The sequence below is a fragment of the Mercenaria mercenaria genome, chromosome 3, assembly GCF_021730395.1.
Source record: "Mercenaria mercenaria strain notata chromosome 3, MADL_Memer_1, whole genome shotgun sequence".
Lineage (NCBI taxonomy): Eukaryota > Metazoa > Mollusca > Bivalvia > Venerida > Veneridae > Mercenaria > Mercenaria mercenaria.
Window position 1 is genome coordinate 13,703,077 of NC_069363.1, and position 14,677 is coordinate 13,717,753.

Sequence of the window (14,677 nt, forward strand, 5' to 3'; positions counted from 1 at the left end):
ACTCACACTGACACATTTAGATTATATAAGATCTGTCAATGTTAAGATATTCCAGCCCATGGTAATACATCACAAGCTGGGTCAGGCAGTCTCAGTTCATCTTAGATATGAGGCACATTAAATTTGTATTTGTTTCTCATTCATGTATATTCATAGACTGGCATTCAAACCCTGGCATTCAAACCCTCAATCATCAGACATTTCAAGGCTTTGATTTGTAACATGGTGTATTTGTTGTTGCTAGAAACCATTAAAACATCAAATAAATTGCAAAGAACTAGCTTGCTGATAATATAAAGCTAAATGAATTCCAAGCTTTGCATGCCGGAATAATTAGTAATTCCACTGCATTTATTATCCTCAATGAATGTTCAAATAGAATTGTATATAGGTGAAGTGCTGTGATGTGATTAAGATAGAACTTGGAATGAAATTTACTGGATAATGATTAAATTTGTCTGGAATTTCTGAATGTAGGTCTTAATACCACAAATTATATAAAACATTTTGGTTAAATTTATCTTGTGCAATGATATTCATGGATTATATTAACTGTCTAACTGCTCTCTCCCAGTATTTGACATTATTCTCACTGCTTCCACCTTTTCTGTAACACGGTTTTTCCTTGATTTCTCTTTAAGGTTTAAGAGTATATCATCAAAACACAGAAATATTTGATAAACAAACAGCCCCTTTACCAACACTCTGTCCGACCATTTCATGTTCTGCCATACTGTTCTGTATGATGGATACTTGAAATAATGACATTTGTAAAGAAAAGCAGACCCATGTGGTAAGCTCAGTAGACTAATAGTTTAGCAGCTGCAAATTGGATGACAGGACTGGTGCTTTATTAGGCAGTGTTTTCTTTGAAGATGTAACAGAAGAGAATATTATGCATCCTCCACCTGTGATTTATGTGTAGAAGTTGTCAGTAAATTATGGAGGCCATGTATGCAGAATCAAAAATTCTGGTTCGGTTAAAAAACTACTACTTTTTCAAAAGATGGATTGTTAATACTTAAAGTTACATAAGGCTTTAAATTTTATGATAAGCTGTCCAAATAGACTTTATGCATAACTGCATGGTTAGAAAAACACTTCATTTCACCCATATCATGCTGGACACAATTGATTCTGCCTTTGCGACCAGTGTAGATCATGATCTGCCTGCACATCTGTACAGTCTGACCATGATCTGCACTGTTTGCCATTCAGTCAGTATCATTTTGGTAAGCATCCCTTTTAACAATTAATGGTACTGTCCAAATTGAAAGACGGACAAGTTCATTTGAGAAATTTGGCAGGGTAAGTTTTAATACTGCACATGAACTTTATAGCTCACCTGAGGTGAGCTATTGTGACCGGTCATTGTATGGTATCCGTCGATGTCTGTCGTGCGGTGTGCGTCGTTTGTCATGCGTCAAGTTCGAAACTGGGTCATATGGGGTCAAAAACTTGTTAACACTCTAGAGACCACAATTTAAGTTTGAAACTTTCAGAATATTTGTCTTGATGACTTCTAGGTCAAATTCGAATCTGTGTCATGTGGGATCAGAAACTAGGTCACCCGGTCAAATCAAAGGAAAAGCTTGTGAACACTCTAGAGGCCATAGTTGTGACTCGATCTTTATGAAACTTGGTCAGAATGTTTGTCTTGATTATCTCTAGGTCAAGATTGAAACTGGGTCATGTTTTGTCAAAAACTAGGTCAGTAGGGCCTGATCAAAGGAAAATCTTGTGAACACTCTAGGGTCAACAGTTTAAGTTTGAAACTTATGAGAATTCATGAGAATATTTGTCTTGATGACTTCTAGGTCAAATCTGAATCTGGGTCATATGGGATCAAAAACTAGGTCACTTGGTCAAATCAAAGGAAAAGCTTATTAACACTCTAGAGGCCATGTTTATGATCATATGTTCATGAAACTTGGTCAAAATGTTTATCTTGATGATCTTTAGCCCAAGTTTGAATCTAGGGTCAAAAACTAAGTCACCTGTTAAAATCAAAGAAAAATCTTGTGTATGCAGTAGGGGCTGCATTTTTCATTTGATGTGCATGAAAGTTTGTCAGAATGTTTGTCTGCATGAAATCTCGTATGAATTTTTATCTTGGTCAAAAACTAGGTCACCAGGTCAAGTCAAAGAATACGCTTGGTTACACTCTAGGGGCCACATTTTTTATTCTACCTTCATAAAACTTGGTCAGAATGTTTGTTATCATGATGTCTTGGATGATTTTTAATCTGGGTCACATGGGATCAAAAACTAGGTCACAAGGTCAAATCAAAGGAAAAGCTTGTATACACTCTATAGGCCACTTTTTCACTCCAGTATTCCCAAAACTTTGTCAGAATGTTTGTTTTTATGAAATCTTTGACAAGTATAAATGTTTGTGATGTGGGATCAAGAACTAGGTCTTTAGGTCAAATCAAAGAAAATGCTTGTTTACACTCAAGAGGCCACAATTTTGGTCCAGTCTTAATGAAAATTAGTCAGAATATTTGTCTTCATGAAATCACTAGGTCAAACATGTTTACACTTTCAGGGTATGTTACTTAGGTGAGTGACCTAGAGCCATCTTGGCCTCAAACATGTTTACACTTTCAGGGTATGTTACTCAGGTGAGCGACCTAGGGCCATCTTGGCCCTCTTGTTTAATACTGCACATGAACTTGTACAGTCAAGGGAGGTAATATAAAACTTTGGATTCACTAAAACTGTCTACTTTATTAATCCGTATTTAAACCTTTGACCAATATTAGAGAAAATAATTATGGGAAAAATAATTTAACAAAAAGTTATAATATTTAATGTTCACAATGAAAAATATGGCAACCACATTATAAACAAAGGGTCATTATGAGCCTTTAAAAAATGTACAAGATGGTAAATTAAGATAATTATATTGAATCACATTTGATGTATTTTGTATTTATTTAATTACATTGTATCTAAATAAGTTCAGAAAACATTCATTCAAGGTTAAGGTCACAGTGGTGTTGAGTGTTAGCTTTTTTTTTGGCAGTATACCTGCTGATGATTTACCTATTTACCTGTGGTCAGTGTACAAACACACAACCAGGTCAACTTTCAGGATACCTGTTATTTGATACCTAAGTTGCATTATTCAGTGGATCATAGCTAAGAAATCTGTCAGTATGGTATATGAAGCAACTGGTCAGTATTTGTAACAAGGTAATTGGCCATAATTAATGCCTTTGCCAGTTCATGTACATAACTGTATTCTATATAGGTATGGCAGAAGTTTATGTGAGAAAGTTAAAAATCAGTAGAATCTCTGACAGAAAAAAATAAACGATGATAGATAATGACTGGAGAGAGATTCTAATGTATCAGTGTAAGTAATTGCTTACCTATAGGAGTTTTAAACACATATGTATCACATTGCAAGAATACACAAATGTATAGATAAATAGCACATTTGCAAGAATTTAAGGAGGAAAATATATAGAGAATACTGGAGAAAGAATTGTTAATACCAAAGATTAGAAAAGGAATTTAAGATCTTATTGGAATTTCAGTTTAGAATATAGTTTCAGAAAAACTAGTGCTAACCTTAATACAAACTGGAGAGATTGGAAAATACCTGTGCAAAAAAAGTGCAATTGTTTTGGAGAATGAGTATTTACATGAACACGAAAATTGGCACGGAATTGTTGCTTGTTTCTGCGTAGCTGACATGGGGGTTGAAATTTGCCCCTTGATTCACACACGAAACAACATGGCAGCTAACGCAGTTTATAAAAAGTTCAAGAAAATGGGTCTGATACCGAGACGGAGGAAGAAACATACAAGGTAGGAAGAATTTAGTTTCTATAAATATATAGATGCGTGTTCACTATATAAAATTTCTGCGTAAAAAAACCCAGCCTAAATGCTTCTTTTTTCTATGAGACCTCCATAGTTGAATAGTTTGAATCAATGGCTAGTGAGATAGTTATCTAGCTGGACTGAGGGAGGTCAGGGGTTCTTCCAATGTACCTACCACGAGCCCACAAAAGTGCCTGGAGGGCTTATGGGGTCTTTCTTCACCACTAAAGGCAGCAAGTCCCATATGGAGTTGACCATGTTAGTGTTACTTAAAATCTACATGAAATTTGTCTTGAATGTGTTTTGTGTGATATCATTTGCATCAGCTGTGTGAAATCATCAATATCTTCTAGGAATGTAGATTGTATCAGCAGTAAAAACATTGTCTTCTGGAAAACACATATTATTGATCAAAGGATTTTGCTTTTTATCACACACCTGTCTAATTTTTGTTGCATCTATGCATAAAATAAAAAAATTCTTCTGCTGCTTTTAAACAGTCTTCTGAAAAAGCCTAATGTTGTTTTTTAAGTTGTTTTTAATGTTATAATCACACTGGCCACAGATCAAGTGGTTCAAATGTTGTTTGAGCGGTGAATTTTATACAGAACAGATGGAGTTGGCCGATTGTATAAATTTCTGATCTTGTAAGTATGATTTAAAGGAATTTCTACCCATAATATAACAAATTGAATGAAAACGATAGGTGCACCTGGAGCGCAAATGTCTCCGTTTCTTAGCACATTTGTCCATTAAGCTGAGATTGTGCCATTTATGCGAACACTTCTTTACAGTTTGGCGGCGGAAGGAAATTTTTGTCAGTTTTTGACAATTTCGCATAATATATAGTGCTTATCATGAACAAGTAATTATCAAAACACTTCTTACCTAAAGGGCTACCTGTTAAAACAAATCGTGCATTTTCATAGAATTATTCGGGTTCGTTTCAGAAAAATTGGCTGAAAACCTAACACAACGCAGTTTCGAGTGGGTTGTTAATTATTGTACGTGAAATTTCCAGTGCACAGTGACCAAATAATTTCTGTTCCCTGTTCAGTTACTGTAGGGGGGCATTTCACGTTCTATGAGCTCTTGTTAACTTAAAGGCACATCTGATAGTTTCTTTAACTAACTACTTGAAAGTGTTAAATATCAGCAACCTACTTCAAACTTTAAACAAGAAGTATCTTGGAAAAAAGATACACGGCCGTGTTAACCAATGCACACTAAGCTATGAAACGTGCATGTACTCTGCACTTTTACATATTATGATCAGGTATTTATAAAGCAAAACAAAATGTAAATTTTAAAGTAAAATTTTCATATTTTTATGTAGACATATTTTACAGATCACATATATCATAATTATATTAATCATAATCTAGGAAACTTTGACAAAAAATAGGACTAAAAAGGAGGTGCCAAAAAGTGGGGGACAAAATGACCAATTTGAAATTATCAGGGGATACGAAATTAACAAAATGGGGATGAGTTGACTGGGGGACGAGTTGACTAGGGGACGTGTCAACTGTAAATCGTTTATGGGAGATCACTCCGTATCAGAAGGTTTGTAGTCGAACTGTGGCAGTTTCACTACTGAGAGGATTTAGGTTTATGACGGAAGCTATTTCCACAGGAGTATTGCAACAGATTATACTGTCTAACAATACAGCTTAGAGCACACCCCTTACAAAAGAATTATCTATTACATTCGAAACCCTGTGGAATTTTTCATCCACTAATCAAAATGTACAATTTAGATCAGCTGTTAAATGACCTTCACCCCAGATATTTACATAAATGTAAATGTGAATTCAACACCGGCCCGTGGCCGGAAAAAAATCAAGAGAAATACAGTAAGAATCTGTGTTTATTTTGTTGTGTTATCTAGCAGCACAATATTTGAACAAACTTTGACACAGAAATATATCATCATATGAAGGAATTATGTTCTGACATCAGATACATTAGTTTTTGCATTACATGTCAAAACATTGTTATCTCCCTTCTATAAAAATATTAATGCATTTCTCAGCTGTTCATATTTGAAAGATAGCGAAAGGGGACATATTTCTACATATTGCAGAAGTCACTGAAGTAGTTTGTTTCAATTAAAGAAGTATTTTGATTGGAGTTATGTCTTTTTATTTACACTACAAACAAGGAAACAGTTAGCATCTCAGGGTCAGATAGACATGTCTTACATAATAAGAACTATACATTATGCACATTGTCAATAATTCTTTTAAACTTTATAGTCCCCAACTGGTGGAACAAATGAGAGGAATATAGAAATGCCCTCTGTTTGTCTGCAAATCTGGATCCTGCAATTTCTCAAAAAGTATTCAAGCTATGTTCATAAAACTTACGTGAATAGAGGGCAATATGTAGATTATGCACTTACATGACTTATGCTTGTAGGTCAAAGGTTGAGGTCACTATTGAAGGTCAAGAAAAAATTGTTCCTGCTCCATAACTTTTATGTGCATTGGTCGAGTTTGAATATGGGTCATCTGGAGTCAATAAGTAGGTCACTACGTCAGTTCAAAGAAAAACCTTGTGCATGCGATAGAGGCTGTATTTTTCAATTGATCTTCATGAAATTTGGTCAGAATGATTGCCTTGATGAAATCTAGATCAGGTCTGAATATGGGTCATCTGAGATCAAAAAATAGGCAACTAGGTCAAATCAAAGAAAAACCTTGTTTATGTGATAGAGGCTGTATTTTTCAATTGATCTTTATGAAATTTGGTCAGAATGATTGTCTTGATGAAATCTAGGTCAAAATTGAATATGGGTCATCAGAGTTTAATAAGTAGGTCACTAGATCAATTCAAAGAAAAACTTTGTGTATGAGGTAGAAGCTGTATTTTTCAATTGATCTTCATTAAAATTGGTCAGAATGATTGCCTTGATGAAATCTAGGTAGAGTTTGAATATGGGTCATCTGGGATCAAAAAGTAGGTCACTAGGTCAAATCAAAGAAAAACTTTGTGTATGCAATAGAGGCTGTATTTTACAATTGATCTTTATGAAATTTTGTCAGAATGATTGTCTTGATGAAATCTAGGTCAAATTTGAATATGGTTCATCTGAGATCAAAAAAGTAGGTCACTAGGTCAAATCAAAGAAAACCTTGTGTATGCAATAGAGGCTGTATTTTTCAATTGATCTTCATGAAATTTGGTCAGAATGATTGCCTTCACTAAAAAATTTTTTAGAATTTGAATATGGGTCATCTGAGTTCAAAAAGAAGGTCACTAGGTCAAATAAAAAGAAAACCTTGTGTATGCGATAGAAGCTGTATTTTTCAATTGATCTTCATGAAATTTGGTCAGAATGATTACCTTGGTGAAATCTAGGTAGAGTTTGAATATAGGTCATCTGGGTTCAAAAGTAGGTTACTAGGTCAAATCAAAGAAAAACTTTGTGTATGCGATAGAGATTGTATTTTTCAATTGATCTTTATGAAATTTAGTCGGAATGATTATCTTGATGAAATCTAGGTAAAATTTATATATGGGTCATCTAGGGGTCAAAAAGTAGGTCACTAGGTCAAATCAAAGAAAAACCTTGTGTATGCGATAGAAGCTGTATTTTTCAATTGATCTTCATAAAATTTGGTCAGAATGATTACCTTGGTGAAATTTAGGTCGAGTTTGAGTATGGGTCATCTGGGTTCAAAAAGTAGGTCACTAGGTCAAATCAAAGAAAAACCTTGTATATGCAATAGAGGCTGTATTTTTCAATTGATCTTCATGAAATTTGGTGAGAATGATTGCCTTGGTGAAATCTAATTAGAGTTCGAATATGGGTCATCTGGGGTCAAAAAATAGGTCACTAGGTCAAATCAAAGAAAAACCTTGTGTATGTGATAGAGGCTGTATTTTTCAATTGATCTTCATGAAATTTAGTCAGAATGATTGCCTTGATGAAATCTAGGTCGAATGCGAATATTGGTCATCTGGGATCAAAAAGTAGATCACTAGGTCAAAACAAAGAAAAACATTGTGGATGCGGTAGAAGCTCAATTTTTCAGTTGATCTTCATAAAATTTGGTCAGAATGATTGCCTTGATGAAATCTAGGTCAGGTTTGAATATTGGTCAACTGGGGTTAAAAAGAAGGTCACTAGGTCAAATCAAAGAAAAACCTTGTGTATGTGATAGAGGCTGTATTTTTCCATTGATCTTCAAGAGTATTGGTCAGAATGATTGCCTTGATGAAATCTAGGTCAGATTTGAATATGGGTCATCTGGGGTCAAAAAGTTGGTCACTAGGTCATATCAAAGAAAACACTTGTTTAAACTCGAGAGATCACATTTTTGGTCCAATCCTAATGAAAATTGGCCAGAATATTTGTTTCCATGAAATCACTAGGTCAAACATGTTTACACTGTTATGGTGTGTTTCTCAGGTGAATGACCTAGGGCCATCTTGGCCCCCTTGTTTTTCTTACAGAGTACAATCAGCTGAGTGATCAGAAAAAAAAAGATTTACTTTCACTTTATAAGTAAGATTAAAATTTATGACATGAAGATAATTTTTTTCATATATAAATCAAAAAGAGTTTTATATAGATCTACAAGCGATTCAAAGACACAACAACAAACACTAGAATTAGCAATACCTTATTTTTCAAATTGTCCTCAGGTCTCCGGTATTTCCAAAGTAAAAAATAAAAAAACAAGTTAAAGCAAAGGAAAAGTTCCTTCTAGGGCACATCTATATAAATATATTTATAATGATCATCTTGTAAAATTTTGGTTGCAATGTCTATTTTAGAAATTGGTCATCAATGTGTGGAACCCCGGGATTGGACACATGGACAAGACCATTTCTACCTTATTGACATTCTGTATCCGCACATTTTAGCGCCCCTGGGGGGCGTTACATTTGCATCAAGGGTGCATTTATTTCTGTACCAAAATAAGAAAAAAATAGAATTTTGAAAAAGAACTGTTGTTTTCTACTACTTAAAAATGTCAAGTCCGCTATTTCCCATTATATAAGTATTTACGCTAACATACATGTAAGTTGCTAGATCTTACAACAAAATAAACCCGTTACCACTTTCAGTTGAGTAAATACGGCAATTAAGAAACACTGGCACATTGATCCGGTCAATCAAAACGTGTAGTGTACCATTCGATGCATGAATTTGTTGCACACAATTAGAGGGTCGCAAAGGGGTTAGTTTTCACATATAGACCATGCATTCAAAGGTAACAACATATGTTAACTTTTGTGACAAATAAGATGTTTGGCATGTTTGAAATAAAAAGCCACTTTTCTATCCTCAGGGTTTAGTAATCTGTAATTCGTGGAGCGCAGAGCGCATTCTGTTAGAGATTCACCTCAATTAGGAAAGAATAATTTTAACGTCTGAGGTTATTTCTAAGGTCATAGAGTTTGATTGGCCAGCCTGTAATTACAACAGCTTTTTAGATCAGTTGCTCAGTCAAGTGTGACTTACCAAATCAAAGTGTTCTTTCTCAAGAGATAAAAATGCCCACCAGCCCCATTTTTCCCAAAATTCAGATGAGAATCTAAACATTTAGTTTCTTTGGCCTTATTGATGACTATTCTTTATACTTAGTCTTAGTTATTGATGACTATTCTATGTACTTAGTCTCAGTTATTGATGACTATTCTATATACTTAGTCTCAATTATTGATGACTATTCTATATACTTAGTGATAATGATTATACATGGAAACAATGATGATGATGATGTTGATGAAGAAAGTGGTAGAAAGATGAGGGAAAATGATAATATATAGATGAAATAATAATGATATGATGATAAAGAGATCAAAGATAACAGTGAAGGTGAGGATACATTGGTGAAAGTCAGGATGATGATGATGATGATGATGATGTTGGGAAAAGTGAGTCAAATTAATGAAGATGTTGATGAAAAAGAGACTGAAGATATCTGTGAAGATGAAAATACATTCATGAAAGTTAGGATGGTGAATACAATGAAAAAATAGTGAAGATGATTACATTGGTGAAAGTGATGACAGTAATGTAAATGAGTTATCACTGCGAAAAAAGGGTCAATATACGGGAGTGTACGGTCCCGTATATTTCGAAAATACGGGAGTATACGGGGTGTATATTATAGATATACGGACCTAGTATACAATCCCGTATTCGGAACATCTAGTATACGGGAAGTCCGTATATTTGTCATGCATATACGGGATCCCATATACGCCGAATATACATACATGTATATTTCCCGTATATATTAAATATACGAGTTTTAAAAAAAATCAATTAGAAATGGTGTTTATTAGTGTCCTGCTTTAACATAGATTTTATTTCCATGTATTCGAAGGGTCTTTGAAATTTATCCCGTATACTTGTCGTATTTTAGAATATACGGAACACGTATACGAGCCCGTATATTCCGGATATACGTAGTATACGGAGCCAGTATTTTTGACATATACGGACTGCAACTGCATCAAATATACGGGACATATACGGACCTGTATTTTCTAATATACGGGCATCGGATTTTTTCCGTATACGCATGATATACTAAGTATACGGATCCCGTACTTTTGACATATACGGGGCATATACGGAACTGTATTTTTTGATATACGGGCTACGGACTTGTCCCGTATATGCAAGGTATACGTAATATACGGATCCCGTACATGTGGCATATACGGAATTTATTTGTATCTGATATAAGGGGATATACGGAACTGTATTTTGTTGATATACGGGCCAGGTTTTTTCCCGTATATGCAAGATATACGTAGGATACAGATACCGTATTTGTGTCACATACAGACTGAATTTGTTTTTTCGTATACGGGAAATACACGGAACAGTATTGTTGAAATATACGTTGGCCAGATTTTCCCGTATATGCACTATCCCGTATTTTATTTTATTAGAACTAATCTGGTATATGGGGCACACACTGAAAGATGACATAGAATGAAGGTTAAACAAACCTTAAGCAAGAATAACGGTATGTAGAAAAATATCACAGACAAGACAGGTATAGAAAAACATTATCATCAATGAGAAAGTAGATAAATTAAACATTATATTAACATTACATAAATACTTAAAAAAAAAAACAGTTGTTTTTTCTCGTACGACTATGCGTTATTTTTATCTTTTGTCCAAATGAAATAAGCAGAAAATGTAATTCTTGCATACCAGACGGTGATTTCCGGTATTTTTACCGGTGCTGGAAAAAATCCATCCGGGGTGTAAGATGACTCTCGTGCTTTAAATGACGTATATACGAACTACATATATGCAGATGATTCATGTAGTTATATTTTCTTCAAAACGAAATAAAAATCCAGTACCTTGACAGTTCTCCTTGGTTCCTGATAATATATTCTCGATTTAAAGGACGTTATTTTATCAAAAATTCATAACGTTACGCTGCAACTGATAAAACAAAATCGGAACTAAACATTGTTATTTGTCTATGAAACGTCATGACATCTTTCCTGTTTACGGACGTTGCTTTCCCGCGCTTTGTTTAATTACGCTGCTATAAAAAATAGTTCTACAAAGAAGCCACTCGATTGATTTTATTATTATTATTATTATTTCTCCATGTCGGTATGCAAGAAAAAGATTATGTCACTGGTTATAGGTGCAGATGGGAAATCCGGCTCTTGGCTAAACAGTTACCCTCGAAGTCGGAAATTCCCATCTGCACCTACAACCAGTGAAAGAATCTTATAGCAATCAATAACATTATGCATTTTAGATGTTCGTTTCTAATTGAAGAAAAAAAACACACCGTTAACGCAACAAATCAGTATAGTAACACTTCTTTATTACTGTTTATAATTTTTTCGTTATTCCAGTGAATCTTGATTTATAATTTTTTCGTTATTCCAGTGAATGTTGATTCCCACTATAGGCTTTTCGATTTGCCGTCTGCTAAAAGAGCAGTACATCCTTTCTAATGTTTGAAGATGCATTCAAATTTAGCGCTTTGAAAAGATGCATGATGCATTCTGTGTTGGAATTCAATATGTAAGCAGGTTACAAATGATGCACCCCATGGAAATCTCAGTTTCATGATCTCAATAAATGTAAGCTTTTGTCTGTTGAGGTACGAATGTCACTGAGTACGATGGCTCATCCGGGCTGTCTGTCAGCATCTACTGACCAACTTCTCACATAAGCGTATTCTCTATCTTGAAAACAAATCGTCGTCCAGTTGGAGTTAATTGAAAAATCTCTTGTGTCAACCTGAAATAGAATTTGCACGCATTAAAGGTTATATAAATGGACTCTTGTAGTTAACAGATATAGAGAATGGTATATTTTAACGTTATAAATGATGTGAAAAATATGAAAAATGAAAATGATGTGTGGGCAGGGATGACATCATTTAAGTGCTCATTTCGCGCAAAGAAACTAGATATACAGTCAACTTATTTAAAGTGGTTTCATTTGCGTTTAATAGTTATATTACGTTAAAATCTACCCCAACATTTAATTTTATATATAATGCATGGTGTTCATAGTGCCGACACACGCAGCCACCTCATTTTGAAGAATTGTCTTCAAACTGACAAAGTCACGACAAAAGTAGGGAAGTATTTCAAGAGAGATTCTACAAAAGCATATTAAGTGCAGCGATGTGATCTAAATAACACTTTCCCATTCTATTCTACTAAAATGTAAAAAAATACATCCACTATTAAACGAAAGCTAGCTTAAACACAAACTTCATAGCCATTTATTGTAGCAAAAAATAGAGTCACATAACCTGTTCGTCGTTATTATGCTATATTAGTGTTCTATACCTGTCCCCATTACGCGATTCATTTATTTCAAACATTTCTTAAAAACGTGGTAAATTAGCAAATTCTGTACGATATATTTGCCACTATTTTTTTTTTTTTTTTTTTTTATTAAATGATCTGGAGAGTTTTCAAGAATTTCCAGTCTTGCGCTCAGTATAATATTCTCACTAAGATTTATTTTAGACAAGTAAAATGATTCACCAAAAACGTCTTATCTCTTCATATTAAAATGCTTTTATTCAGCAGTCCTGTATTCAAGTATGAAATAGAAAACAAGTATCATTGTTAGACACATGTATCCAATCTTATAGATTAACCTAAATGAAATATTAAAAGATATCAATCAATATAATTTACATTATTTCGTATAAGTGTTACCGAATACTAGTATTCGATACTATCAGATCATAAAGGCTATCTTTCAAATTGAAGTTTGGTCATATTACGAACAACAGAATAGGAATTTTTGTTTCTCAACTATTTAAAAATACCATATCAAGAGAAAATAAAAGATGACAGCGTCAGGAATCGAACCCGAACTGCCGCGGCAATAAAGAAGTTTTCCGCTGTCGTTACCATTAACGCTGAGGAGGGTTTGATGTTCAATGCGCGTTAAATTTACAAACGCTTTTCAATTTTCATCATAAAAAGTAGTTAAAACAAATTAATTCTCATTTTCTGTAACATATAGTCTGTCAGAAATTAAGAAATATAGCATTAATTTCCAGAGATTTAAAAAAATGTCGAACTTTGCCTATAATGCCTGTATTTGGTATTTTTTTAATTTTTAGTTTGAAAATTGCGTTACCTTTTTTTTCCCTCCAAGATTGCACACAGTTACAATTAACATAAAATAATCTAACTGTGCCAAATATTTAATCACACTTCAAATTTCATTGTGTATTACAACATTGCCTAGGGATAAGCATTACCCGACTAGTGTTGTTTCAAGGTGGGTCATAAAATATGTTAATACACTTATAGGTATTTTTATGGTTTTTACGTTGTATTTATGCATCACCTTTTTCTGTCTTTGTATCGTCTTTTTTCTCGGGAATTTAGTTTTTATGATTTTTACAGTTATTTCACTTAACAAATTTTATATCATTGGAGAGAAAATTTTAACACAAGCTAGAAAATAAAAGATTTTTTGCTGTATTTTTGTTGTATATAAAAAACGCTGCTTAGAAAACTTTTAAAGTACGTCATTTTGCGCTCCGCTAAAAAAAAAAGACGTTGTGGTCATGGCTTCAAAATAGGTAATAACAGAAAACTGAAAATATACCAATTTTTCGGAAATACGTATGTAAATTATGAAAATTTCGTAATAGTCCCGTTGAAAATCGGTAGGTGGTGTACATTTGAAATAAAAGACTTAGCTACGCAATTACTTATATTGTGTACATATATAATAATATGAGCGGGACCATGGGAAAACCAACATAGTGCGTTTGCGGCCAGCCTGGATCCAGACCAGCCCGCGCATCCAGGATCTTTGTTGTTCGCCTTCAAACCTTATTGCAATTAGAGAAACTGTTAGCGAACAACATGGATCCTGACCAGCCTGCGCATTCGGATCCATGCAGGTCGCAAAGCCGCTATGTTGGTTTTCTCATGGCGCGGCTCATGTGTTTAATATCATGTTTCATATATTTACAAGAAAGTAAACTTAAGTGTTAGATGTATAATATCTAACGATTTCTAAATATTTCATGATATGTTTTAAGGTCGAAATTACAGACATACTCGATTTTTTTGAACAAATGACTTTTTGTTTTCAGAATGATTGAATATGCACGCGCGCAGGTCTATCGTGCACGTGAACAGGTCTGGTTAGAGTAAAAACACGTTTACATGCACAAATCGACCTTCGGCGAGATTTTTTATGTTCTTACAGTGTTTCAAAATATATAAACCCTAGGCAAACAAAAGATCTAGAGTAGGTGTGTATTTTTTTCCATATTGAAAGATAATAAAACTTTCAAAATTCTGAAATTTTATTATAACCAACCTTTTTGATATGATACTATGA

General features: G+C 34.0%; 1 protein-coding gene and 1 long non-coding RNA gene across 9 annotated transcripts in view; one reads left to right on the top strand and one right to left on the bottom strand.

Moving 5' to 3' along the window:
• The window catches only part of LOC123525401 (cAMP-specific 3',5'-cyclic phosphodiesterase 4C-like), an 831,602-nt gene that overhangs the window by 374,909 nt on the left and 442,016 nt on the right, over positions 1 to 14,677 (top strand). The window contains exon 1 of one of the 8 annotated variants that reach the window (XM_045304425.2): positions 3,366 to 3,819. The exons of the other annotated variants lie outside the window; for them this stretch is intronic. Coding sequence (XP_045160360.2) covers positions 3,704 to 3,819 — 116 coding nt within the window. The 5' untranslated portion in view covers positions 3,366 to 3,703. Of the gene's footprint in view, positions 1 to 3,365; positions 3,820 to 14,677 lie in introns of those variants that run through there. 8 annotated transcript variants of the gene reach the window in all.
• The window catches only part of LOC128555505 (uncharacterized), a 139,003-nt gene that overhangs the window by 79,883 nt on the left and 44,443 nt on the right, over positions 1 to 14,677 (bottom strand). The gene's annotated exons all lie outside the window — the stretch shown is intronic.